The sequence below is a fragment of the Solenopsis invicta genome, chromosome 9, assembly GCF_016802725.1.
Source record: "Solenopsis invicta isolate M01_SB chromosome 9, UNIL_Sinv_3.0, whole genome shotgun sequence".
In the NCBI taxonomy this organism is placed as follows: Eukaryota; Metazoa; Arthropoda; class Insecta; order Hymenoptera; family Formicidae; genus Solenopsis; species Solenopsis invicta.
The window spans coordinates 6,149,198-6,176,113 of record NC_052672.1 but is presented as its reverse complement, the minus strand read 5'-3'; the positions used below and the strand labels follow the sequence as shown (position 1 = coordinate 6,176,113).

Here is a 26,916-nt window from a genome sequence, read left to right as displayed (position 1 = left end):
TGTAAATATTTATATTTAATAAATGTGTAAAATATTCTGCGATAAATCTTTTTTTTATGAAAATATACAAATTTAGGATGAAATTGCACAATTATTTCGGTAACATTAATTGGTTAAAAATTAATTAGTTATATACTTGATTTTCTTTTGAGTGTTATCAACACATAAAACAAGAGATGTAATCGGATAAATTCTTATCTATGTTACTCATTTCTCATTTATTCCATATTTCAGTCACTGATTGTTGCTTATATTACGTAAAAGTACGCAATATTAATAAGGGGAACTATTTAGAGGAGAGAGAGGGGCAATCAGTAGATATTTAGCAACTTCTTACTAATCTTTGTCGCTTATCGGTGGAAAAAAGCGGAAATCGTACGCCATAAAAGACTTATTTCAACACACGTGAAATATTTCGTAATACTTTTCGCCGCATTCCTTTCGTAATATGCACTCTAATAAAAATCTTCATATCCGAACGGAATGGTCGATGATCGGTACCGACCAATTTCTTTCATGATATTTGCAATCAGGAATTCCACTTAAGTTATGCGATGGACGTATTCCGCCGGATATGTGCTACGAAAATATCCCTGAGAATGCGCAGACCTTGAAAGTGCGCATAGTTCATAAAACTCCGGCGAACACTAACGAGACGTTTCTATTGGTTTATGACCCTTTTCCTTTTTTATAAAGCCTTGTTACAGCAAAGCGTTATAAAACTGAGCTCTGACTCTTAACAAAATTTAACAGTTTTTTACTCCCTCGCATTCGTATCGATTTTACATGAAATAATGTCTGGCTGCACACGAATGAAGTTTTAAATGCCAATTTATTGTTTAATAAATTAATCAAAATATTAACGTATTATTTTATTTTCATTAAGAACTTAATGGAATCACAATCCAACGGAAATGCATTATCGTAATTTGTATAATAGCTTTAACGCAACGTTCGAAACGTTTTACATGGAATTTTCTATAAATTCGCGAAGATGCATCAGAATAAATTTAATAGTAAGATAAGTACGTGCACTTCTTGACTGTTGTTTCCGTAGTTTCTAGAAGTATCTCTCGGAGACTTGCACCAGCAAAACTTGTCTCGTAAAATAGAATGCTTTGGAGATACACAACCGAGGTACACAAGCGAAGAGAAGACACGCACTCGGAGTGGTACATTACGTAAATGATCGTAATAAACATTAATATTTAAAATCAGCGGTTTGTCCCTCTATGGGAATATGAAGAAAGTGGATGTGAGCCAAATAGGCGAAGGTGGAACATTACAATAATGCCGAAAGTTGTAGCGACGTGCATTATTGCGATACCGACGCAGCAGCACTCCCTTGGGCGGCATATTCGCCATTGCAATAATGTATGACGACACGCCTTTGAACATCGAAACGAGCCTTTGAAATTTACAGTGCAAATTCCAACATCTCGCGTCGCATTATTGCAAATGTCGAATATCATTCCCAGCGGAACATGCACCGAAGTATAGTAATATTATATATTGCAGTCCACGAACACCATGGCTAAGATTAAGCATATGATTTATGCATTCCAATGGCAGAAGCCATTTATTTTAATCGCTCAATAATCGAGGAAAAATCACATATTCGTCATAGAACTCTCTGGATCGATAATTAATTGTATCGCTCTGATCACAATTAAAAAATATTCCAGAAAAGCTAAAAATATTCTGAACCTTTTGCTTTTAAATCTTACACACACCTTCGCTTTTATTTCAATGTATTATTTAACATTATTAAAGCTAAATTGAAGTTTGGCCTCACAAATTGTTCTTGTATAAATCAAATGGAGGCTTTTGTTTAAATGCCTTGTGCTTTTATAATTTTGATATATTGTCAATTATTTTTATGAAAAGCGAAACAAGTTGTATCTGTTTTTCTCTTGCTCGAAAAATAACTCTTTCTAGCTGGAGAATGCAACTTAGAATGTCATTAAACATTCATGCGGTGCAACTCACTTCACTCATAACACTAAACTTTGCAAATACCTTTTCCGTTGCAATTGTCCTTTAATATCGCGTACAAGTCTCTTTTAAATTCAATTTTCATAATAAAAATTAATTCTCTCCGTCATTTTTCTTGAAAAGGGAAACATTTTTATACTTGTATACATTTTTATTCTTTTAATTTAGATAAATTTTTGTAGAAAACCATGTTTCAGCATTTCATCTCGCGTTTTCTAACACGATTTATTGAACATATCGGAAATTGTCATTTATCTTAAACAGGTTATTCAATCTTCTCACATAATATAAGAACTTGATCAATTTCTAGAATAAGTTCATGATTAATATATAAATATACCAGAATTTTCTCAACTTTTTGATCGTATAATTTTCTTTAAATAACTTTTAACATTTCAATGAGTTCTATTGGCAGAGGGTTTTAATTTAGTTTCAAATAGAACATAAGAATTTTGAAACACAATTTTATAAAGAAAGATGAAGGTTAAAGAACATTTTAGAATTAAAAAAACTAAAGTTTTGCCATATTATTTTTATACAACAGCATGAAATGTTCATGAATTATACAATTTCTTTTAAATATAATCTCATATTAATTATCAATGTTACTTGTTATTATATTCATCCGTATCATTATTATAAATAATTCTTTTTCAATTTTTCAATATCAATGTTCATCAAGATTATAAAAAAAATTTTTTTAATTTTCAAATTTATTTTTTTTGCTTAAATTCTGATGATTATTTATTACTCTGAAGTTGGCAATGCTAAAATAATCTTTGTTAAAGATATGTATGAGAAGTCACGTAAACTCCACTTTTTCAAACTCAAGAACCTCCTTAATTTCTGTAATAATGCTGACGTAAGAACCGATATGCTCGCATTAAAACTACTATAAAACTTTTCTTAATAAAAATAAAATCAATGCAAATTTACATAGACCATAAAAATCCGTTGGGATAAACTAAGGTTGTTTCACGCGTTATTAACTAATTTTACGGTATGTTCTCCTTGAATGTAGCATAAAACTCTGCATTTTATATTATCGCCAAGTAAAACCTGCTGACCTGTGACATATTAACGCCTCCACGCCGCATTCGGTTTTGAAATTCGCATGAATATTAATCAGTTTTCTAAACTAAAGCCAATTCTCCCGCACGAACGAGCAAACGTCAGTTTTTAAGGGGATGATGTAATAATCCCGGCAGATAGTCTGCATTCCCCGAGACGTCTTGTTTCCATACAATTCACCATTTCTCCAGGGAAACCATGATGTATCGGTTTACTCGACATAAAGTCGTTTATGTAGAACGTAAATCGCACAAGAATCGTTCGCGTATATTTCTCCGCTTCTGACGTCATAATTCAAGATGGCTGGCCTAGGTATTGCTGATTCTTAATCTCATAACTTGAACAACAGCGAGATCGAAGGATTCAAAGTTACAGCGACGGTGCTACTAAATAGAAATAAATGATTGTACATACAACATACAGCTGACGTAAAATGGCAAGAGCGGCGCGAACGGCGGTGCGACTAACGAGTCACTTCACTTAAGCGAGCCTACAAGATCATGCTAATATAATTAAAAAAAAAAAAGAAAAATGTTTTTTCTATCACAGCTGTGTCATTCTTCGTCACAAATGAAGTAACAAATCGATATTACTACGATTAGTAAAAATTATCTCCAATGGATTAACAGATAAAATTTAATGTTTTCAATGAATTAAAGAGCTGGTGTTACATGGACGAGATGATATTTAAAATTATTCATGTGCAGAACGATCGCTTTTTCGCTTCAAGAATCGCGTTTCAAACGTAAAACGTTTGGTTTACAGCGAAAAGCGAAAAATATACATCCGTTTCATCGTTTGTCACGGCAATCTCGTTTTCTCGACATCGCAAATGAGTCGACAAATATTGCGATTCATTTGTAAATAGTAGTTTTGCGAGTTATGTACAGAATTACGGATTTGGTTGCAAACACAAACAGGATATTAGCATATTAGCATTATTGTTTGCTCGTAAATTACTAGGACTGGAATTTTTCAAGCGATAGTAATTGAGATTGATAGGAGTTTAATATAATGCATCGAAGTGATGCTAGTCGAAAATGCAATAAAAAATGACGAAAAGGAATTTAAGCGTGATATCAATTATTCTTGAAAATTACACGCTCGCTTTATTATCAAATTTTAATTTTTTCCTCGTAGTTAAATTAATTTGCAAATTATTTTTATACGACAGTGCAAAAAAAAACTAAAAAATAATTAAAACGTTGATGGCATTTCCATTTCTTTAATATAACAAACGCTATATACATAACAAATAAACTGACTTATCCAAATATAATCAGTTAATGTACGCAACGTAAATATTTCAATTACTGTGACAGTTTATTTTCGTGATATTATTCGTCGTTTTCATAAAAATCTCATTCTATTAATAACGCTTCTCGTTCTTGTCAATAAACTTTGAAAAATAAAGCAAAATTATGACAAAGGTACATCTAAGGACACTCAATTTTTAATCGATGAATAATTAATATTTATTGTCATTATTCGTTGACATTTTAATAACGCATCGTCACCCCCGATACTGGGGCGTAATCGCCAAACACCGAATAAAAAAAAAACTAATATGTGCAAAGGGACGATTGGAGCTTGTCTCGGATGAATGTCGAGCGGCGATAACAAGATTAACGCCTATGCTAGTACATATAGCCATCAAACACAAACGATCGTCAATGGGCGGAAATTTAGCAATATTGGGGATCGTTGTACACAAGTGTCAGTCGCGTCGGACGATGTATCCGCCCTTGTCTGTCGGTTTTGATTGAAACGACAACATCTCTCTTTTAGATGCATATCGCTCCCGCACTTGCGTATGCTTACAATCCGGCTACGTCCAAATATTGAATCCCAGTATCAAATATACGGACGCAATTCGCCGGCACGAGTTTTGCGCGCCTGTCCCTCTCTGTCGACCCACGCTTTCGTTACCGTTTCACACAAAAGACGCGTACAACCGTTCATAAAATCTATAGAAAAAAATCAATCTCGTTTTTTTTTCCGCACGTAATCTTGTAGCCGCATACTTTTTGCATAGATATTTTGGTATTAGGACGGAAAAATTTTTTGAATTACACCGAAGGAGTAATGCGCAGTATGCACGCTTTACCAACCGGCCGCCCGGCTATGTAAAGTCCATTTTTCTTTTTTTATCTCATCGATTTATTTTTTCACAATTTTTTTCATCGTTTTGTTCCCCCTCCCCCGTCTATTTTTTATCGTTTCAAACAACTGTGCCGTTTTAGCACTCAAAAATCGGTGACGCTACAACGAAACTTGGCGCTTCTCCGGATTTACGGATAAGTTCAAAGTTCCGCCTCTTCGTCCCCTCTCCCCGCCCTTCGTGCACTTTATATATATTGGGCGTAACGCGTGGACCTAATCTTTTGATCCTATAAGCACGGTTCAGCGTGAAATCCTTGGAAGCTGAAGAAGTTAGTTACACGGGACTAATGGAACGCAGTAGGAGCTCCGGATAATGGACGACGCTATGGGCGTCATAAATACTAGGTGCACTTCACTTACAAGGAAATCTAGTTTTATTTCTAAATTTCGCGTCAGATCTTCTAATGGAAGAGAAAAAAGGTGTACGTAGAGAGTACAACGGAAATTTACTTGTGATGTACTGTAATTTAATTGTGAGACATTCGAACTTGATTCTCTGCCAACCCTACGTATTTCGCGACTTTACATATAAATCATAAAATTACTAAATGCATTGTACCAACGTGCTATCAAGGAAAAAATGTTATTAGGAAGGATATAGTATTTAAAACAATATTTATAAAATATTTATTAATTTTTATATCTGCGTTAATTATATCATAATTTTCATTTTAACATCTGAAAGTATATTTTATTTCTCTCTGTCTGTATTTTATTTTATTAAAAAAAAAAAAGAAAAAAATCATACACGACGTGTAGATTGTGAATATTAAGACCCCTTTGAACTGTCACAAGCACTGTTTCGGAAAAAAATTCACCGCTCGCTTTTTGCTTGTGCGACTGGTCATAAACTTTAAAGCCACGTAAACCTTTTTACTTCTCCGACGAGAGATCAGTCCCTCGTTAACGCGCTTTTTTTGCTAACCTAGGGGAAAGTCAGCAAAAGGAGAAGAACCGTGATGGAGATGTCTTCGTCGTCGACGAGATTCGCTTTAAATCGAAGGCAAACGATCGTGAATTTCGAGGGTCTCTACTGGCAGCTCGCGATTTAATCGCGTAACAGTTTGCCCGGCTTTTCTTTTCCCAGAAATAGATTTCCGACGTGTCGATTCTACCCCGTTCCTCTTCCTCCTTCTCCACCCCCTTAACGTAGAGCTTCCCCTCCTCCATTTTCCACTAACGGGCGTGGAATTTATGGAGTTTCGAGCACGAGCGAGAGCCGCAGTTTTCTGTTCGTGATAAATGCATCCGCTATTGTGAAATGTATATACATATACACGCGCCTCTCGCAGTGGCTGCTACGTGCGCCTGCACTTTCAATTTTGAATTGGCCCAAATACGGCGAGATTTGGTAGACGACTCCCGGTGGTCTCTACGTGCAAACGACCGATGCGAGCATTTGCACACAATTCCGGCCTATTACGCAAACAATGTCTACTGTATCACGCGACTAATTGTAATTTATCGAACAGATTTTCATTGCTCAATGTGATTTTTAACAAACTCGTATGTCAGATTAATCGAATCACTTGGAGAACGACACATTTTTATAACGATTTAGAAAAAGGAATTTAACAATAACAATAATGACTTTGTTGGGTGCAGCGTAAAAATATAATAACAAAATTAATAAAAATACCAAAAGCACAATTGAACAGTATTAATTCTTCTTAATTATACGAAAAAAATTTCATAATATGAAGAGAACTGTAAAAAGATAACAGTGAAATTCAAGCCGATTCCAATGCAAAGCAGCATAATGAAAAATTGCTATGAAATAAACAATTGGATCACAATAATTAGAATAAATAAAAATATCAAATATTAACACCAATCAAGTAAGCAAACAGAAATACAATGCTTTGACGAAAGCACGCGAACAGAGTATATACATCTATGATTCGGAGATAACAAATATTGAAGGAATAAACGTGCTGCATATTCGTTACTGTTATAGTTTTTTAAAATTATCATAGAATTATTATTTTATTTTTTTTTATAATTATAAATTGGTTAAATAAATTTATCGAGATTCAATTTATGTTTCGGTAAAATCTACCAACAATTTCCAAAAATATTAGTTCTTATAGAACCTAAATGTTTTTTTATTTTATTCAGTTTTTTCAAAGCGATAAATTATTATTATTATATTAGGAGCATTTAAAAAGTAGTTTACGTTTACACTTTTTCTCTAAAGTTTTCTTTTCCATTTCCTTTTTATCTTCTTTCGCACTTTCCCTTTGCGTTTTACCAGTTTTTCAATCAAATATAAAAACTGCTTTATATAACGGGCTGAAAGTCTGTTTTCTACTATTAAAGTTCGAATTAATTCTCTCACGCGTCTGAACGAACAAAATATTTCATAACGAAATAATGTTCCTAAGAAACAATTTCAAATTTCCATTTAATGTAAAAATCGTTTTTCCTCCGATCGGCTGTTACAAAGACATTTTCACATCATTGTAATTGCATCATGGTAGGAGAAGAAGATTTTATAGGGCTATAAAATGTAATTTTTATCTCGCTGAGATGTGAATCGCCAAGAAAACGAAATTTCAAGGGTCTGCGAACAAGCTTATCACGTTTCGCCGATAAATTGTCCGTGTCTATTATTGTAACATTGAAAATAAATAAAACAATAATGAGATTAGGACCGACGCAAATGTCAAACATAAAGGTGAGATGGCCAATATTGGTCTTACAGTGGTCTGCAGCGGATATTGATGCCTAATAATAATTTTTGTGTGAATGTTTTACAAGTGAGCCTCTATAGACGAATTGGTAAGATGCCCACCACACAGAAACTAGGAAGATCCAGGTTCGAATCCTAGCTGAGGTGTTAGCTAATCTTCACAATAAACATTCTTTACAATTTTTTTTATATTCACGAGCATCAATATTATTAAATTACTAATTAATTTAATTTGTGATGTTACACGAAAAGAATGATTTTGCTAAAGTATTTAACATTTAGTTAGATACAGATTTAAAAATAATGTAATTGTTTCACTAAAATAATTATGGACGTTCAAGTATGATGAACAATTCTGCAGAAAGTTTTGATATTTTAGCAACCAGCGTCCTACATAATTATTCTGTTCAACAAAATTATTGTTAACTGTTTAACGAATTATACGGCTTAACAAAATTATTTTCAGATCTGTATTCAGCTAAAGTTTTTATAGATACTTTGACGAAATTGTTCTTTCCGCATACGTATTTTTACTTCGGTTAAGAACTGTGTTTCAAGACCAACGAATATAGGTATACGGCGTGCAGTTTACGTGTACTAAGAGATTGTAAAATTCACACAAAAGTTATTATTAAAGCACGGAGATCCGTAAACCGATATTGGCCCTCTCACATCATGTTTGAGATGTCTAAACTTCAGGATGCTGTTTTATAACAACACAAAGAATAAAAATGTATTTTTATTCTCAGACATTAAATAACATATGTACATTTTGTAGACTTTTTTTCCTACAAACTTTTTTCATATTCTTCTCTGTTATTTTCATTTCATAACTGCCAACAAAGTTTTAACTAACGAACAGATAGTTATTGTCACGGTGATGATTGGCATGCTATAACGAACGAGAATCAACGTCTCTTCCTTCAAGCTGAGAGCGAAAACGATCGATACTGAATGCGATTTACGAAGCTCGTTACGCGCCGAGGCAAATCGATGCTCGCGCAAGATTCCGTATTGACTTAAGTATTAAAAACGCAGCACGACATCTACGAAAGTCCGTTTGATTGGCCTTTATTCTTCGGTCGTACAGTAGCGCTCGTTTTTCCCCGTCCCTCTTTGAAGTTTTCACGAACGGACGCTACGCTTTTGCGCGCTCCCGGGCATTTTCTTCAGGCGACGCTGGCTGTTAGAAAGTTGCGAGATACTTCTCTATCGTGGAAGAACGGTTGTTTTTCGGCTCCCTGCCGGACGGGCGAGTACCGAAAAATGGTGATGAGGAAGGAAGCCGTAGGGCGGGACACTTTTTGGTTGCTGGCAGGGAATACGTGGGATTTACGTCATGCAATGGGAATAAAACTTTTAGATCTTGGCATTCGGTCGCGCGCGCAAAAAGCCATTGCGACAGCAATCACTACGAGACAAATTTTTCGTATCGCCGCAAGAAAAATGTTGACTTCCCTCGTAAGAATGTATTTTAACCTTTTTATTCTAATATGTTGCCGTGTTATGATTAATGTTGGACAGCACAACTAGAACACACACATACACGAGCGGTTTCTATCTTGAAAAGCGTGTCGATAAATATTGTACGAAAACGAAGCAAAACTTAAAAATTGAGAAACAAATCAGACTACACCTTTCTTTTTTCTAATAATTTGAAACATTAAGTTATTATAAATGCATATAAATCTTTCGTTTCAAAGAAACCCTTTCTGTTACGCGCAACGAACAGATCATGAAATTTGAAACTGAAACAGAGCAGAATAAGATAAACTTTCGGTCTAATTTCGACAAAAATTCAGAACCCGATAAAATCATTCCGATAATTCATTGAAATAATAAAATCGCGCAGCGAACCACAGAAAAACAGTGGACTCATTACGGTGTATTGGCGCTACTATCAAACGTGAACGCTATTCGTCTGGAAATTCAATCAGTTTAAACCAAATGGCGAGTAGGTTCCGGTGAATTCAAGTTAATGAAACGTTCCAACACTATTGGAAAATTTAATAGAGTGCATACGACCTCCTAAGGCAATCTCACGACTGGCGTTTGTTGTAAACGCATCTATTTTTCGCGCAACCCCCGTGGATTCATTATCAAAGTCGATTGTGGTGTAGTTGCCAGTTACAATCCCGATAATTGCCGATCGATTGTTCCAATTTCATTGGTTTCGCGGGCTACCATAAACGTGACACCTCGCATATTCTCGTGCGTGTACGTACCATAATTCTCTTGGAATTTATATTTAACGCGAAACTCAATATCGCAATTATGCTGTATCTCAGACGATTGAGCAGCCTTTCTGTATATTGAGATATTGTTAACAACTTTAAAAATTGTTTTTAAAAATGTAGAAAAATTTATTAAAAAAGTTTTTTTTTAAATTTGTAGATAATTTGTTCGAACGTAATAATGAGACCTCGCAGAAATAAAGACGATTCTTGCTAGCGAGTTTGCCATTAGATTTGTCAGCGGAAAAAGTATTTTTCTCCGATATAAGATCATCTATGAAAGCAACATTTTAACGAAATCTTTTTCCACGTTGCCGTTTCAGACATACGTACAAAAGGACTGACATCCCACAAAAACCCGCACCTCAAAGTCCATGGAGTCTCGGAGCAGAAAATTGCGGAAAATGGGAACTGCGGGAAATTCTGAGATAGTGATGGGAGCGCGCGAGGAGAGTAGCCGACGTTTATCGGCCAGGTGTTGACTCCGTGTCCGTCGAAAACGATGTAAAAAGCTTCAGACCCGCTTTAACGAATGCGGACCATGATACATTATTTAACCAGATGATGAATAGCGAACATTGAAGACGGAAAATACACTTTAGCCGTGATGGAGGCTCACGTCGATCAAGCCGCGAACACAACTGCGGAAAATCCAGTCATCGATGTACCAATCATCTTGAGAGCTATCGTGCTCTGTCTCCTTATACTCATCACTATCGTAGGTGAGTCCACTGTTCTCTCTTCCATTCGCACGATATTTACTTCGCGAAGAAGAAATCGTCATTCTTTAGAAATAAAAGTTTTACTTTATAACATTTTTATAACTTGATATAATAATTGTAGAATTAATATCAGCAAAGGAAAATTTAATTTATTTGCTCTTTGAATTTAAATTGCTTCAACTTTTTAATGTTACTTTTATAAAAATGATTCACAGCTCGATCTAAAAATTATAGAATTAATGTCAATAAGAAGAAACTTTATTTGCTCTTCAAATATATATTAGTTTAACTTGCCTCAATTGCCGATATTGAAAATTTACTCAAATAAATGCTACATTAAGAAACCAACATTTTCCATAATTTTCTTTTCATGAAAGAAATTGAAATATTTCTCGATACCAGTTAATGTAGCTGCTGAAAGTTAATACGTTATGATTTCAAAGCGATATAAATAAGATATTTATGTCGCATATATACATGCAAATGTATTCATATTCGTTTGCTTGTGTATTGAATATTGAAATGTGAGCCGACATGTTAAAATTCAGAAGGATAGCTCATATTTCAAAAGTAATATACAGTCTCGTATTTTCACGCTTTTAGAAAAAGTTTATGACACGCGTCAATATAAAGGCGAGATCGTTCAAGACCTTTTTCATATCCCGGAAACGAGCCCTTTAAAAATTTTATGGACACGGTTTCTCGAGCGCGGTATTCGCAACTGATTATCGTTGCACACATTTGCAAATCACGATGGAAAACGAGAACGAAAACCGTAATTGAATAAATAATGCGCTGCCGGTTTTTCCGTATCACGAATATACATTATGTTACGTGATATTTTAACTTTGCTTGTTTAATTCAATAAATATGCCGACTCACTCTTCCGGATAAAACACTTGCGTAACATGAGACAATATTTTTCGCAGAATGCCCACACGAGTTGCGGTTTAAAACCACGCAATTTCTCTCTGATACGCGTTATTTATTTTCTGATAATACACGAGATTCATAATGTTGTTATACTAAAATATTATGCTAAAATTATGCGACAATGAAAAGTGACAGAGAAAGAGAGAATAAGGTATATAAAATGCACTTCTTTCAACGTATAATTAGCCATTTTTTACATTTCGCGTTTTGTTTTATGACTGTCTAAGGGTTTACATACACCTAGATATACGAAAAGTAGTTCTACATTCAATAACTTTTTTCTCCAAGAGTATCAAAATTGTCAAAGCAAGGTATCAATTTTTTTTTATGTAAAGTTTATTCTAAAAAATGCAAAATTTTCTATTTAAAAATATTTAAAATTGTAACAGATATCGCCATTCATAACAGACATGTTAATTAGCATCAAGATTTACGGTGCCCACTGTAAAATCTTTATGATTCATTTGAAACACAAAAAAGTAATAGGTACTAAAATTAGATGAATGTAGTTTTTATTATAACCAATTTTAAAAATTTGCAATTGTTGCAAAATGGCGTTTATCTGATCTAAGAGTGTGAACTTTTGCCTAAAAATTGCTCAATTTTTTTTTTGCTATAAAAACAAAATTAAAATCTAAAAATCACTTATATTAACCTATGTATTTTCATACTGAATAAATAAAAAAAATTCGCGAGTACAATCCAAGCATTCGTTTTTAGGATGCTCTGGGTACCATTTGAGAAACACTGTTTCGAGAAAAACGCGTTTAAAATCGAGCGAAGCTCACCCGACAATCGTAAAACCCATCTCTTTGAAACGCTATAACTTTTTTATTTTGGCGCATTCCGACTTGCAACTTTAGAAAAATATTCTTAGGGTATTATTTTATAATAAAATGCAAAAATTGAGAAATCAATTTTTTTTATCCACCTAAGCGTATATAACTCTTTAAGCTGATCAAAATTTCAGTGAACCTTTTAACGTCAACTGCGAGATACCGTTAGTCTAAATTTTAAGTGAGTTTACGATTTATTCGAAACGAGAGTAACAATATTGGTGTATTCAGTAATTTAAATCGCAATCGGTTTGAATTGTGGTATTTCTGTTAAACATCTATGACAAATAAGTTTGTCACGTTAAATAAAACTGTAGTATTATTTATTAAACTTTTATTTTATTTGTTAAAAAATGTATTAAGCGATTTTAAACATTATCTTTAATAATCCATATTGATGCAATCTAACCGTATTATGATAAAAATCTAATTATAATTTCTTCATCTTTATTGTAAAGATTATTACGCGAAAATGTCTTTTAAGTTAAAGTAGGTACTTAAAAGTTAATGTAGAAGGTTAAGATACTTTTTAATTATTAGTGAGTAGAAAAATTATCTCGACCAAAGGCATTTTAATGAATAGATAATTTTGTCGGCGCTAAATCTACATATATATTCTGAATGGGCTCATTCAGGCTGAAATCTAAAAAAAGGAAAAGGTCCGTGCCTTAATTCGAAGGCGATTGGGTCGATTTATCTCTCGGTCTTATTCGAACGCTCTCAGCGGTAATTAATGAAAATTACCGACCCGAATTCGACGGGTAGTTTCCTTTTGCATACCAAACTTCCGGTCCAACAGTGTCCGCGACGCAATTGATCTCACACCGCGTCGATTAATCGTTCTTCTTGCGATAATTATATATGTCGTCAAGCGCCAAATAACTTCGCCCCCTCCGATCATTGCCAGCGCCATCGATGGTTTCGCGAAGGCGGCCACCCGCTGGTCATAATCGTCGGCGAGAACAATGGCGAAGATCGCTTGGAGAACTGACACATCTTCGGGCCGTGTAATATATCACCGAACGGTGACGGTAATCACGACATCCAGTCGCATGCTTCGCGTGAATGGAGTTTTATGCGAGGCAAGCGAGCTGACACTGCGTTTCGTGACTCGTATTTAACTACAGCCCTTTTCTGCCTGTCCCCCTCGGATTCTCCTCGACAATACCGAGAATAATAGAACGCGTTTTAATGCTGAAATCTCCGACTGATCATTATCAACTAAAGATATTTTAATATGAGCGTAATGTATGATAAATGACTTCTCAGGTTCCGGTCGTTATTCGTCAAAGACATCGGTGACTGGCGAGTATGATTAATATGTCTGTAATCGTTACGTAAGGCGTTCTATAATTAGCAGAAAGTGAACGCACGCAAAGTTATTTCCTGTAAAATTGGAAGAAAATGAAAAGCTTCACGAGAATAAGACTTTAGAATATAATTAGCACATCATTATATGAGTGTGGCTTGAAAAACAAAAATTGTTTCTTGTATTTTTTGTGAGCAAGTAAGCATGTTCTATCACAAGTTTACGGAAAAAAAAAGGTTGAAAGTTCTCAAAAACGCATGTAAAGAATTTTTTAAATTTAATCATAACAATTTTGCAGAATTTTATATTTGGATTAAAGAATTATTAGCATCAGGCTCAGCGCACAATGGATATTAATAAATACTCGTAAATTTTTTTAAATGGCTTAATGAGTTAATGATTGAACATTGTACATTAACATAAAAATATCAGATTATTTACCGCAGTCATTATCGTACCTCATACGCATTTTGTTTTTACAGGTTGATGTATGATACATCGAAAAAAATTAATAGATATCAAATCAATAATTCATTGTTTTATAAGCAAGAATATAAAATCTTCTTGGAAGAACTTATAATCTTAAACAGATATAATTTTTTAACATAAAGAAATTTTGTTTCCTTGTGTAAGCAAATTATGTCTGCTTGAGATTGTTAAATACTTTCAAGAAGACTTTATATTCCTATTTATATATGAAACAATAAATTACTGATCCGATACTAATTTTTTTTCTGTGTAAGCTTGCAGGATAAAGTACGATGGCCCTATTGTGGCCCACTGCAAAATCATTGCACGTAATAAAAATTTGAATGATATTCTTTTGCACAAATGGAATAGCGCACAAATATTTAATGAGTCATGAATCGTAACTATGCGTACAATAATAAAATGTTGCACCTAGTTCTGTGGAAAACTTTCCTGTATTACAAATGGTTTGCACAACAATATTTGTGGTTTACAAACAACATTGTTTACAAACAATAATTGTGTACACGTAACAATGGTTAACAAACAATAAACAATTTCTCAATAAACACTACACCTAGATAAATGATAAGTTGTGTTTCGAATAACACATTTATGTGTTATGGGTACCTTATTAGGGCTATATATCCCTTGTGCGTTACACTCAATATTCAATAAAGAGAGAACAACTGATTCTAAAATTTTAATTCTTATTTCTAACATTTCTTATATTTCCCCATTGTGCGCAAAGCTCAATGCTAATAATTCTTTAATTCAAATATAAAATTCTGTAAATCGATGTAATCGATATCAATTTATTCGCAAGCTCTGATTGCGCATCGGTATCACTCGCCAGCTATTAAGCCTCGTGAAATAAATCTATGAACACCTCTGACCTCCCTGCGGACTCATATATCTCTCGAAAAGGGATACAGATAAAAGTTGTCGGAAAACAGGTAAGTTTATCGCACCGCTGTAACGTCGTGGGTGGATGGCGATGTAACTAAGGGGGATGCGAAGGAGATCCGCCGGCAGCTGTTGGATGCACACACGTACGTGCCCCCAGCGACTTGACTCGAAGCGCATTCCAATATTAGTATAGTTCACTGGCTAACTAACAGTTCGTTGAACATGACGTCAGCTACCGTCGATATGTGTGCTTGCTCTTTCTCTTTCTCTCTCCCTCCGTGTAGGATAAATTTTCTGAACGCTTGGCCAGGCACAAAACCGTGAATATCGTTGCGCAAATGTGAATTAAATAATCCCCTTTCCTCCCCCTTCCGTCGCACAGTAATCACCGCAAATCGAGCGAAACTTCTCGAATGCAGCGCGTCGCACCGACCGCATTCGTTCATCTCTCTTTGGGGACGCAGGCAGACGGAGCGCATGATTTCGTGCAAAGTTCGCGTTCGCCATCAGCGTGCAGATGGAAGTAATTGACTACAATCGGACAAATGGGCGAAATCAGAAGTAACAGTTATTTGCCGAGAGATCTAATGACATCGAAGGATACGATAGTAGTACGTGCTTCCTTTCTGATAAATCAAAATCTATTTTAAGAAAAAATAATAAAAAAAAAGGAGACTTTTAAATATCTGAAGTAATTATGTAATAACAGCTTCTACAAAAAGATTCAATAAATATTGCATAATTCGAAATGTACTCGTGTAACAGCGGTATATTTATAGTACGCATTACGTGGAATATAAGAAAATACATATTACAGTTTTTATAAAAGAAAAGCTTTCCCGGTTCATAAATCAAGAAATTCAGCTGGCGTAAATACGCGCGTCACGCGCCGTAGAGAAATCAAACGTTTAATTCAATTATATTATTTTACCTCAATTAAATTTCTAAGTTAAATTCTTTTTAAGGAAAAAAATGGACTTTATTAAAAATACACGTGTTTGAGAAAAATATCTTGACACACCCCAGGTATGATACGATGTTGACAGGCCTCGTTCGTTCGTAAAAAAAAAAAAAATAGCAAGCCGATAGGTTAGATCGCCGACGCGAACTGAATGTGTTACTACCTTGCCCTTCGATCCTATAAAGGTTAAACGATGCGATGCGAACACATAACGTACCCTGCATGAAGACGTAATCAGACATTTCCGATAGTTATCGTCTCGGGAGAGACCTGGGGCTGCATTTTCAATGAAACTAGGGGGAAAAAGTGTAGCCTTAGGCTGTGCAGGAAAAATATATATATAAAGCTGCGTCGACAATTACAAATATAAAAATATCGGCCATTTTCCATCGTTCGGGAGAACAAGAGTGAATTGTTACATTTAATTTTAAGGCTGCTGGCGTAACGTCAAAAGCGGGTATAATATGCAATTTATTTACGCGTCGCGTCGACGCTCCATACGTGAAAATAAATGAGTTTCTACGCGTATGACAACAGTCGCGATTGATAAAGCGAACTTGTAGCCTTTACTGTCTACTCCGGTTTTGGTTTGTTAATCAATAAATGGCCATATAATTCAATTCAAATCTGTCCTATAGCGCGGCAACGAAAACAAGTTATACGACTACACAGTTATTGGATAACGAACCATAACCGCAGTTTTCGGCATGTTTTACAGGTCCACTTTACATCGATCGAGTGTGTGGTCATGCGAGAAATTCGTTTATCTCCGCGTAGACAACAAGAATAAATTATATATTACTTCCGCGCTTTGACCTGATAATTTTAAATAACTAACATAGACATTAAATCGTGCGTGTGAAAATTATGACAGACACGCGTAAGCATACAACATGAAAGAGACGTAGGATTTGTGTAGGATAAATTTGAAATATTCTGAAATTAATGCAAGATCAAACGTAATCTAAATCGCATTAAAAATTTTGTGTAAATAAATAAAATTTTTCGTGTAAAATTTATTATCAAGCTACCTTTTCATTCTACAAGGAATCAAAATTTAAAAATAATCTCCTTTATCCCTCGATTACATTTTCAGATTTCAATCTTGTATTATCTTCAATATTTTAAATTAATCCTTCAAACGAAATTAAATTTTTCGTTATGTAACATATGAGATAAAAAAGTTTATTTTAAAAAAAAGATAATTTTTTTTATTTCCTGTAGGATGAAAAAATAGTTTGATAATGAACTTCACATAACAAATTTTACCATTAGAAAAAAGTTGCTAATACTGACATGTCACTATGATTTCGGGTAACATTTCTTGTAAACAAAAACGAAGCAAAATTAATTAAGTATAAACACGAATACAAACTGGAAAGTATTTTCCATTAAATAGACGTAACAGCTTTTAAAACACTGTATTTTTGTATTTTGTAATAATTAAAGTTTCTACAACACAAAAGAGTAAATTTAGCCTTAAAACTGGCACAATAATAGCAGAATAGGCAATAATAGCAGAATTCAAACACATTCTCATAGGGGAGGAGCTAACTAACTAAGAGTTAGTAGCTATAAAATAAATTAATAAAGCTTTATGAAAAAATACATCCAGCTAGGCGTTGGGGAGCCAAAATGACACTCAAATTGGATGTTATTTCCCTCAGGTTAGAGATTTATTTCAGAGTTAATACACTTAATTTGAGTGTCATTTTGGACCGCCAACGCTTATTGTTAGTTGGATGTATTTTTTCACAAAGAACTACGTAATAAAATATATTTTTTATTATTTGTATTAAACAATAAAGTTTATAAAATTAAAAAGCAAGAATTGAACTCTTCTACTTTACGTTGTGCTTTTTGCCCTTATTAGTGTATACGTAGATCTAAAAGGTTCAACGCTATTTTTCTTACCTTAAGTATTAAAGAAAATGCGAAAAAATTCACGAAACATCTGTCAACATTATAGTTGAAGATTTCGTAGTTATTTTCTGTTCTCACGGAGAGGTGTACCAATTCAAGCTGCAGAGCAATTTTATGTTTTAAACCGTACGACGAGAAAAATATAAAAGAGAAAAATATAAACAAAATAATTTTAAAAAGCTACAAACATTTGAAATCATATAATATTATCAATAATAGAATACTTACTATTGTTTAAACTATGCAATTTGCAAGAGAAAATCGTGCAAATTTCATTTCCGCGTTTCAAGAATTCGTTTTTAGCAGATTTTATATAGAAAAAAGCTGTGAATGTATTAACCATGTGTTTTTACCTCTTTAATTATCTAAGCAGATCATATTTTTATCAGTATTATTACAGTGCAATATTTAGCTTCCGAGAAATAAGGGAGTTACTGGAGCATACTGACGTAATTGCCCGTAATCTTTAGGAAGGCTATGCCAGTATTGACGACCTTCCTCTACCGTTATTATTATTTCCGTTAAAAGTAACTCATTACCGTTATTTAAAAAATAATTATTCATTACTTTTTTTGTACATTTATAAAGTATAACAATAACAGTAATAATAAAATTTTAAGGACATTGCACGTAAAAAAAGTTTTAATGATATCCGTAAGGCAGTAGTTGCAAAATTTAAAATAATGTCATCAAGAATTAATACGAAATCTGATGCTATTTATTTTAAAAGAATTGCATATATGATATTCTGACATCTTTGCATCTTTTTTTCAGAGATATATTTCGTTTTAAAATAATCACGAGGTCATAATCATATAGTCTCATGATCTCTGTCAAGTCGAAAGATTACAGTTAATAGCCATGTTCAATTAGTATAAAGATGATGCATACACATAATCTTGTCGTCTTTAAACTTCAAAACTAATTTATCGTGGAAAGAGAGGATGCATTACGCAATAAAGTTAAAATATCTTATACGTTAATTGTTTAAAACAGACAGCAGATTTTGTATCCTTGTTTAACAATATCACTTTAAACTTTATCACTACAACCTTACGGTTACGATTAAAACCTTTTCACGTGCAATGGCCTCCGTTACTATAAAACTGTAACGACGTTACTGTTACAGAAAATGGGAACGATCATTAGCAGAAAACTAATAGTAACAGCGTTACAGGTAACGCGTTACTTCCCAACCCTAAATCGCATTAAAGAATTTTTTATGTAAAATCTTTTATCAAACTATTCTTTTAGCGTACAAGGAATCGAAATTTAAAAATAATCTCATTGCCTTAAACAGTCTATTCTCATGTGTAATTATCTTTCCCATTTGCCACGTTCTCAAAAGCTCTTATTATCCGCAATAAGAGCATCAGCTGCTGTAATTTTTTGTTCTCTTAGCAAGCTCGTTTGCATAAATCCGATGAATTTTCGTATCATCTTTCTGCATGCAATTTGAACGATGTGTAATATGCATTTTGACTAACAAAGCGCGGTTCGACTTTCAGAAGAAAGGATTAATGTTTTCACCGCTTAATATCTCTTTTCATTCTGCATCTTTTCATCTTTCATCCAAAAAAGCAAACTTCTTGCATTATTGTATGTCGAATTTTATGATATTCTCAAAAGTGTTACAACAAAGCATTCAAACTGCTTTTATAAGTGAAAATGATTGCCGTCGCTTCATGATAACAAGAGAGAAGTCTCGTTCCTTCAATCTACTTGAGAATTAAAAACAGTTTATTCGGACCTTAATATTTAACACGCTAATGTTTTTAAATCTTGTAATCCATAATTTGGTATTATAAAATATTTGTAACAACAAGATAAATTTCAATGATAGTAGTAATTTTTTAATCTCGCCATTCTCTCTCTCTCTCTCTCTCTCTCTCTCTCTCTCTCTCTCTCTCTCTCACGCACAGATACTCATACATACAATTAGAGAAACATTAAGTTAAATAAATTTAATGATTGAAATTCCAAATAATAAAAAAATTATTTTAAGATTGTCAAAAATACTATTTGCATAAAAATTAATTAAGCATTAATTACAGAATGTAAAAAAAAACGAGAAAAAGATAGAATGTAGGCTTTACTGCATCAAGCGATTTATAAATCGTCAAAATCAGAATATTAACGAATATAAAAGTACACATCATCCAATGTACAGTACACAAAATATACAGAAGCGTTCTAAAATTCTTTTGTCAAGACGTCTTTGACAAAAAGCTCGCTAAAGAACCGTGGCGTCAAGCCGGGCTTAACACAGCAGATTAAAAACTGCAGACTGTAAGTTATTTCTTGACAAACAAGTCGCGTAGCGCGCGTGTCTACTCACAGCCCTTCACAGCTTATCCGTATAAAGCTTTGGACGGAAATTCTTTCCTCTTTTTTTTTTTAGTGCTGCAAATACGCTCTTTAATGGAGTGCGAGAGCGTTTAGATCCTCGCCAGTCTGCTGAAACATCTCTCGGTCCGAGTTCCTCATTCTTCGCAGGAGTTAATTACGCCAAAGTAAAACGTTCTGCGCGCGTTTCTTTTATCTGTCGCAGCCGCGGTGGTTATACTTTTCCCATGAAGACATTCTGACCGTGGTGCAGCTGCAGCTGCGGTTGTGGGCGAGTCGCGGTGCATTTAGTACGCGCGCGTCTCCGCTGTCCTCGTCCGGCTGTGTCTGAATTGTACACAACCACCGTCGCAGGTTGTGTATTTGCGGACACGTAATGCGAAACTAATGGACGCTAAAGGGAAGAAATTTGTTCGACATTTGTAGAATTACGATCCTGTCGAACATTTGTGTCGACTTACGACGGCGGCGGGCAGGTAAAACGAGAGAAAGTACGCGAATTGCGTGGCCTCGATCGTTTCTAGAAGTCGACTCGCTCTCTAATTTAAGCAAAGTCTATTGTCGTTTCCCACGGAGGATTAAATTTAATTAGTACACGTCTAGGCTGCGTTATATAGCTTCCGGAGAACTTGGACGTAGTTACTATTTCCGCCACTTACAAAACTATCGTCTCTCAGCCAAGAATCCAACCGAGGATAAATAACCTCGTAATTAGTAACCATCTTTATTCTACTTGCGTACGATTTTAGTATTGTAATTTCTTAATATCTTATTTGTTTTCATTTATTATTTAGTAAAAATTAATATTATCTCTATAATAGATACCGTGCTGCAAGTAACTTGCAATTTTATTTATAAAAATGCGACATTACGGTATAATACGAAAAAAAATCTCTGAAAATCCATGAACACACTTTGAAATTTCTGAAAGAAATGTTTGTACTTTGTTCTGAAAAATTATAAAATATATTGTAATTACATTATAATATACTTTTTTCCAGAATAAGTACAGATATTTCTTTTAAAAACTTGAAAGTATGTTCTTCAATTTTTACATTTTTAAAACTACTTTAAATAGATAAAAAGTAGTCTAATATGAGATACTCATTTAATTACCTAATGAAGATGAATCAAAACACAATTTGGATAAAAGAGTTTTTGTGTTATAAAGAGAGTTATAAAAAAATAACTTTACAGTTTTATAATTTAGGAGAGAAAGAAGAGACTTTAGAAAATCATAAAAACTTCAAATTTTTCGATAAACGTGATTATTCCGTTAGTTGGTTACGTTTCATATTCTATAGTTTACTATAGAAAAATAGTAATGCAAATACAAGTGACGATAAAATTAAACCAAGATTGAAACTCGGAATTGTTCTCATTACTTAAGATCCTCCACTACTACTCTATTGCTGTTATAGTTATTGTATAAATACTTGATTGATCGTACGTAAACTAGAAATAATTGTCATAACTTATTTGCAGAAAGTCTATATGACTATGTAATTATAGTTATTAAATTAAGATACTATTTCACTATAAACCACACTGGAAAATAATTTTCTCAAAATTACCCACTATAATAATATGTGTGAAGTTATTAAACAATTCTAAATTTTTACGCGTATGTAAGTTTGTAATATACAAGGATAAACTTAATTTTGTGACTGGCAATTAAGCAAATTAAGCAAATTGCAGAAATAAATTTACAATATGAATAGCAAATTAGATAGAAATGATAATATAACAATACGTTTAGCAATTGTATTATTACACATGAAAATTTTGTCTCTAACATACATGTTGCAAACAATAGAATGACTACTGTTCCCGCATATAGTGATGCTACGCGGGACAGAGTTTCCACGTATGCACAGTGAACGCTGATCGCATTATATTTCACAGCGAAATGCGGGATATTGTTGTATTACGGAATGTTACAAAAATTTGGATAATTACATTTAAAATATATTATTATGTAATTTTATTTTTTCATATAAAACAAAACATATTTACTCAATAAAAGCAATCTTATATAGCATTTTTTGTGGAATTATATAATTTTTATAAATTTACGTGATTTGTTTTATATTTACGGGACTTATTACGTAATTTTTACATCTATTATGTGTAAATTTACTAAATTTTTTTTACAGTGTAATATTATTGCCATAATTATTCAAACTCTTTTATGATTACTGCATCTAAAAATTTTAGTTGCAATAACTATAAAATAGTTTATTTAACTATGAACATTAATTCTACATATAAAATTTATATTAGTTTTTACTTTTATAGCTGTCATTACTATAAATTTTTTTCCTGAGTATGATGGCCTCGATTGCTTCACCGCGCAAGGGTCTGTTACATCACTTAAAAAAAAAATTCTTTGTTTCGAAAAACTTCCATGGATAGAAAGTGGTCAGACGCGGAATATATACTCGTCATTAGGCCCTTAAGAATTTCGTGTTATTCGTTTCGTAAATATACGCATAGGAGAAATAGATCGAGCGTAAAGCACAATTTCCGAATATCACATAAAAAGAGATGGGAGACAATTATCGTAAAAGAGAGACGAGATTGCGTGAACTAGAGGAAGAGATACGGTTTGTATTTTTTTTTTTTTTTAGCCGATTTTGTACCGAAGCATTGAAGATACTCGGTTTTTATTGTGGTCCTAAACAGTAGGGTAATTTCATTCGTATTCTCTACGCGAAAAATCGGATGGAACATTGGCCGCTTAGATGAAATAGAAGAACATGAAGTACCACGATACGCAAAATGGCGTGGCGTACACCGGCACACAATGTAATATCCTCACAAATATAGTACACGATAGGTTGAACTTCTAGCCACTTCTCTTAAACGCGGCTTAAACCGGCGGCGGTTGAGCACGTTTGCATGAATGTAACATGGCGTTGCGAATACATGAATTTCTCTGCCACACAGAAAACTACGCGAATCTGAAAATTCTGATTACCGTCGAGTTTCGCAATTATACCAAAGTTTGATGTCGCTATAGCGCCTTAAAAAGATTGCGTTTGCAATCCACTCTGATTCCTTTAAAAGAAATTTCTCGAAAATTGATCTCGTTCTTGTTGCGAAAGTTCAATTTTCTTCTTCATGACATTTTTAAGAACTGATGCTCGAACTACGGAACGAATCACTTAGAACGAATCGCATTTCGCAATCGAAAATCTATTATTGAACAGCAATTTGGAGTCGCTGAAGTTTTAAATTTTTAGTAAGTAAACGTAAAATTTTACGATCCTTACAGTTTCATTCTACCTTCTTCCGTCATCGGAAAATTCGCGGACAGAATTCGAAAGTCACACATACATACGGAAAGATCAATTCTGCTGAAATACAAACCCGAAAATAATTATGTTGAACTTTTTACAAAATTATATCGGATGTTTATCTTGATTGTTAAAATGTCAAAACTGTTTGCAGCAACATTATTATGCTTGAATATTCTGTATAATTAAACTGATGGGCCAATATTAAACTATGTTTTAATTTGTAGCTAGTTAAATTTTTAGATGCTATAATGATATTGTTCTTTCCGTGCAGAAAAATGTCAGGTTCCTGCACATAAATGTTTGCTCAATCGTTTTCTTCTTAAGTAACTATTATCTAAGCATTAAATTTATTCAAATTATTTTGAATCCTGGTAATTTTTTACTTGGAGAATATATTAAGTTAACACAAAAGTTTAATTTGCTTATTATTCTTTTTCTTTATACAATTTTATAATATTCTTTGAAAAAGTATAAATTTCTATTTTTATATAAAAAAAACATCAATTGCAGCAGCAAAAAATTATAAGGGGTAGCTAAAATTCAATTGTATATTATAGCTGAAATTTAATTATCACACACAAATATTTGCTGTTGTAACTAATTTTTCTTTCATGTATGAAAATAAATTTTTTTAAAATTTGTGATAATTATATTTTAAGACAGTAACAAAAAATTCTTTGTTAAAGGTAATTGTTACGAGGAAAAAGAAGGTAAATTGAATAAACGCTTTTCTAATAATACTCGTAGATATTTTTCTGTGTACACGATTCATGTCGGAAAATATTCTAACAAATAAAATATCATAGTAAAAAAGTATATAATAAGAACATTCCTCGAATTCACGTGCTAAGAAATGACTCTTTTACAAGACTTTATGTTTATTCGCCCAGCTTGTTCTTATTACGTTGACGATCCCGAGACATCTCGTACCTTCCTCTAACTTTCTTCGACTGACCCTCGCAAACATTATCGTATGATTAAGACACGCGGCCGACAGTCTCGCATTGTTTCGGGAGTGCGAAAACTCGATGCGAGGCGAGGGTCCGAGAGTTACGATGATCAATTTTCGGACAATTTTCGCGTAAATGCGCGCGCGATCGATCTAGCGTTAAGCTTCGTACGCCCGTATAACACGTCTAGGAATGTACGACTGATTTCGTCTATAATTCCGAGTTTGCCGAACTTGATTGCCGCTATTCAGGTCCGCCATTGGGATTGATGGCGACTAGCCCGAATTTGCCCCTTGCAATGCCAATTACTGGGGCCATTATTAAAGAGTCCCAAGCGCGGCAAGCGGCCGCGATTTCAATTTACTTAGGATAAACTTGGGTAAGATGGCCATAGTTTTCCAAAATGCAAAAAAACGCATTTTTATTTTTGTTATTTTAATAATGTTTGACATATTACTTCAGTGAATCTTAAAGTGAATAATACTATTGAATTTAAAGAGGAAACACTTATTAGAAATCAAATATTGACAAAATATTATAACATGTGCATTGGCCATCTTATCTAAATTTTAAGGAAAAGATGGCCATAGTATTGTGGGACAGTTGGCTATACACGTCTATGGCCATAATACCCCAATTTACCCTAACGATTTTGTAATTTACGTCGTTTAATGTACATTTCAAAGTTAAAAGTTATGGTAACGGACTTCTCTGTTCATCTTTCATACGTTGATTTTGAAAATGCGATCTTAAAAATTATCTTTCGCGCCGAAAAAAATAAAAGAACAGTTTTGCTGAAGTATCTAAAAAAAAACTTTAGCTATAATGGATACAGATGTGAAAATATAATTTTGTTGATCAAAATAAAGGTATAAGACATATAAGCAATATAATAATGATATGAAAAAGTTAGAATATTTTAGATACCAGTTAAACGTCCTAATAATTATGTATTTTGATAGTCAAAGAATCATTTTCAGATTTACTTAAAATTTTAAATACAAAATCGTTCATATCTTTCCAACTCTTCTTTTACTGCTTATCTTCACATCAAAACTCGAAGTAATTTTATTTGTCAATTATATCAAGCGCAGAGAATTTGAAGTCGACAAGAAAATATTTGCGTTATTATTTGTAGAATTTTCACAAAAGATACTCGCAACAAGAAATCAATCATCAAATGATAAAAAGATATCTTTTTTTTTAGATTTAAAGATACCTTAGCAATGCCGTTCTTTACTTAATGCAATAATAAGAAATTATCATCATCAATTTTAAGTTTTGACTATTGACTTAAATATAATTAATTGGCCGATCCTAAGCAAATCAGAGATACTGAAATTGGCCGATAGAATTAAGCAATAAGTACTCAGTAGCAATCGGAGAATAATCACTCACCCAAACACCGATGAGCAGCAGACGCTTCTCTCGATCGATTCATTACGGCGATTCCCCCGATGCTCCTCATTGATGTTTCTCGATGCACCGGCGACGTGCTCACACTCCCACTCGGGAACAATAACAACACGAAACATCGGGAAATAATGCAACATGCGCACGTTACAAAACCCGTACATCAATTCGACACAATGGCGACGGAGAGCGATCGACATCGATCGAGCGACAATCGACCGAACGAGATTGACAAACACGATCGCGCCTATAGATTCATTCGGCACTCCCGAGGGATCCTGTAATAAGGGATGGGACAATGTCTCGACAAGCTGCGGATTGGTCGCCGCCGTTCAATAATCACTTCCGTACTTAACACGTAAACGTAATATTAAAAATATTGTATTTACATGAATGAAAAAGTATCAATAATATGAAAATAATTTACGTTATTTTTAAATGTATAATAAAGTTATTTCACAAATATTTAAAATTAAACATTTAAATGAATGCCACTTTTACTCCTATAAGCGCACAATATTTAATATTAAATAATACTTCTGAAAGATTATTTAATATTAATAAATATATTAATGAAAAGTCGTTATGTGTCCATTCTTGAATATATTGTGTGAATATTATATAAATATAAATGAATATTATATTACATTAAAAGTAAATAATATTATTTATTTCAATATTTTAAATTA

The 26,916-nt window shown here is 33.5% G+C and overlaps 1 protein-coding gene across 7 annotated transcripts in view; it reads left to right on the top strand.

Annotated features, from left to right (window-relative positions):
- LOC105199174 (5-hydroxytryptamine receptor 2A) overlaps window positions 1-26,916 on the top strand; it is a 251,336-nt gene that overhangs the window by 198,712 nt on the left and 25,708 nt on the right. For all 7 annotated transcript variants that reach the window (XM_039453385.1, XM_026138037.2, XM_026138034.2 and 4 more), the window contains exon 4: window positions 10,479-10,877. In XM_039453385.1, the coding sequence (XP_039309319.1) occupies window positions 10,763-10,877 (115 nt within the window). In that variant the 5' untranslated portion in view covers window positions 10,479-10,762. The remainder of the gene's footprint in view (window positions 1-10,478; window positions 10,878-26,916) is intronic.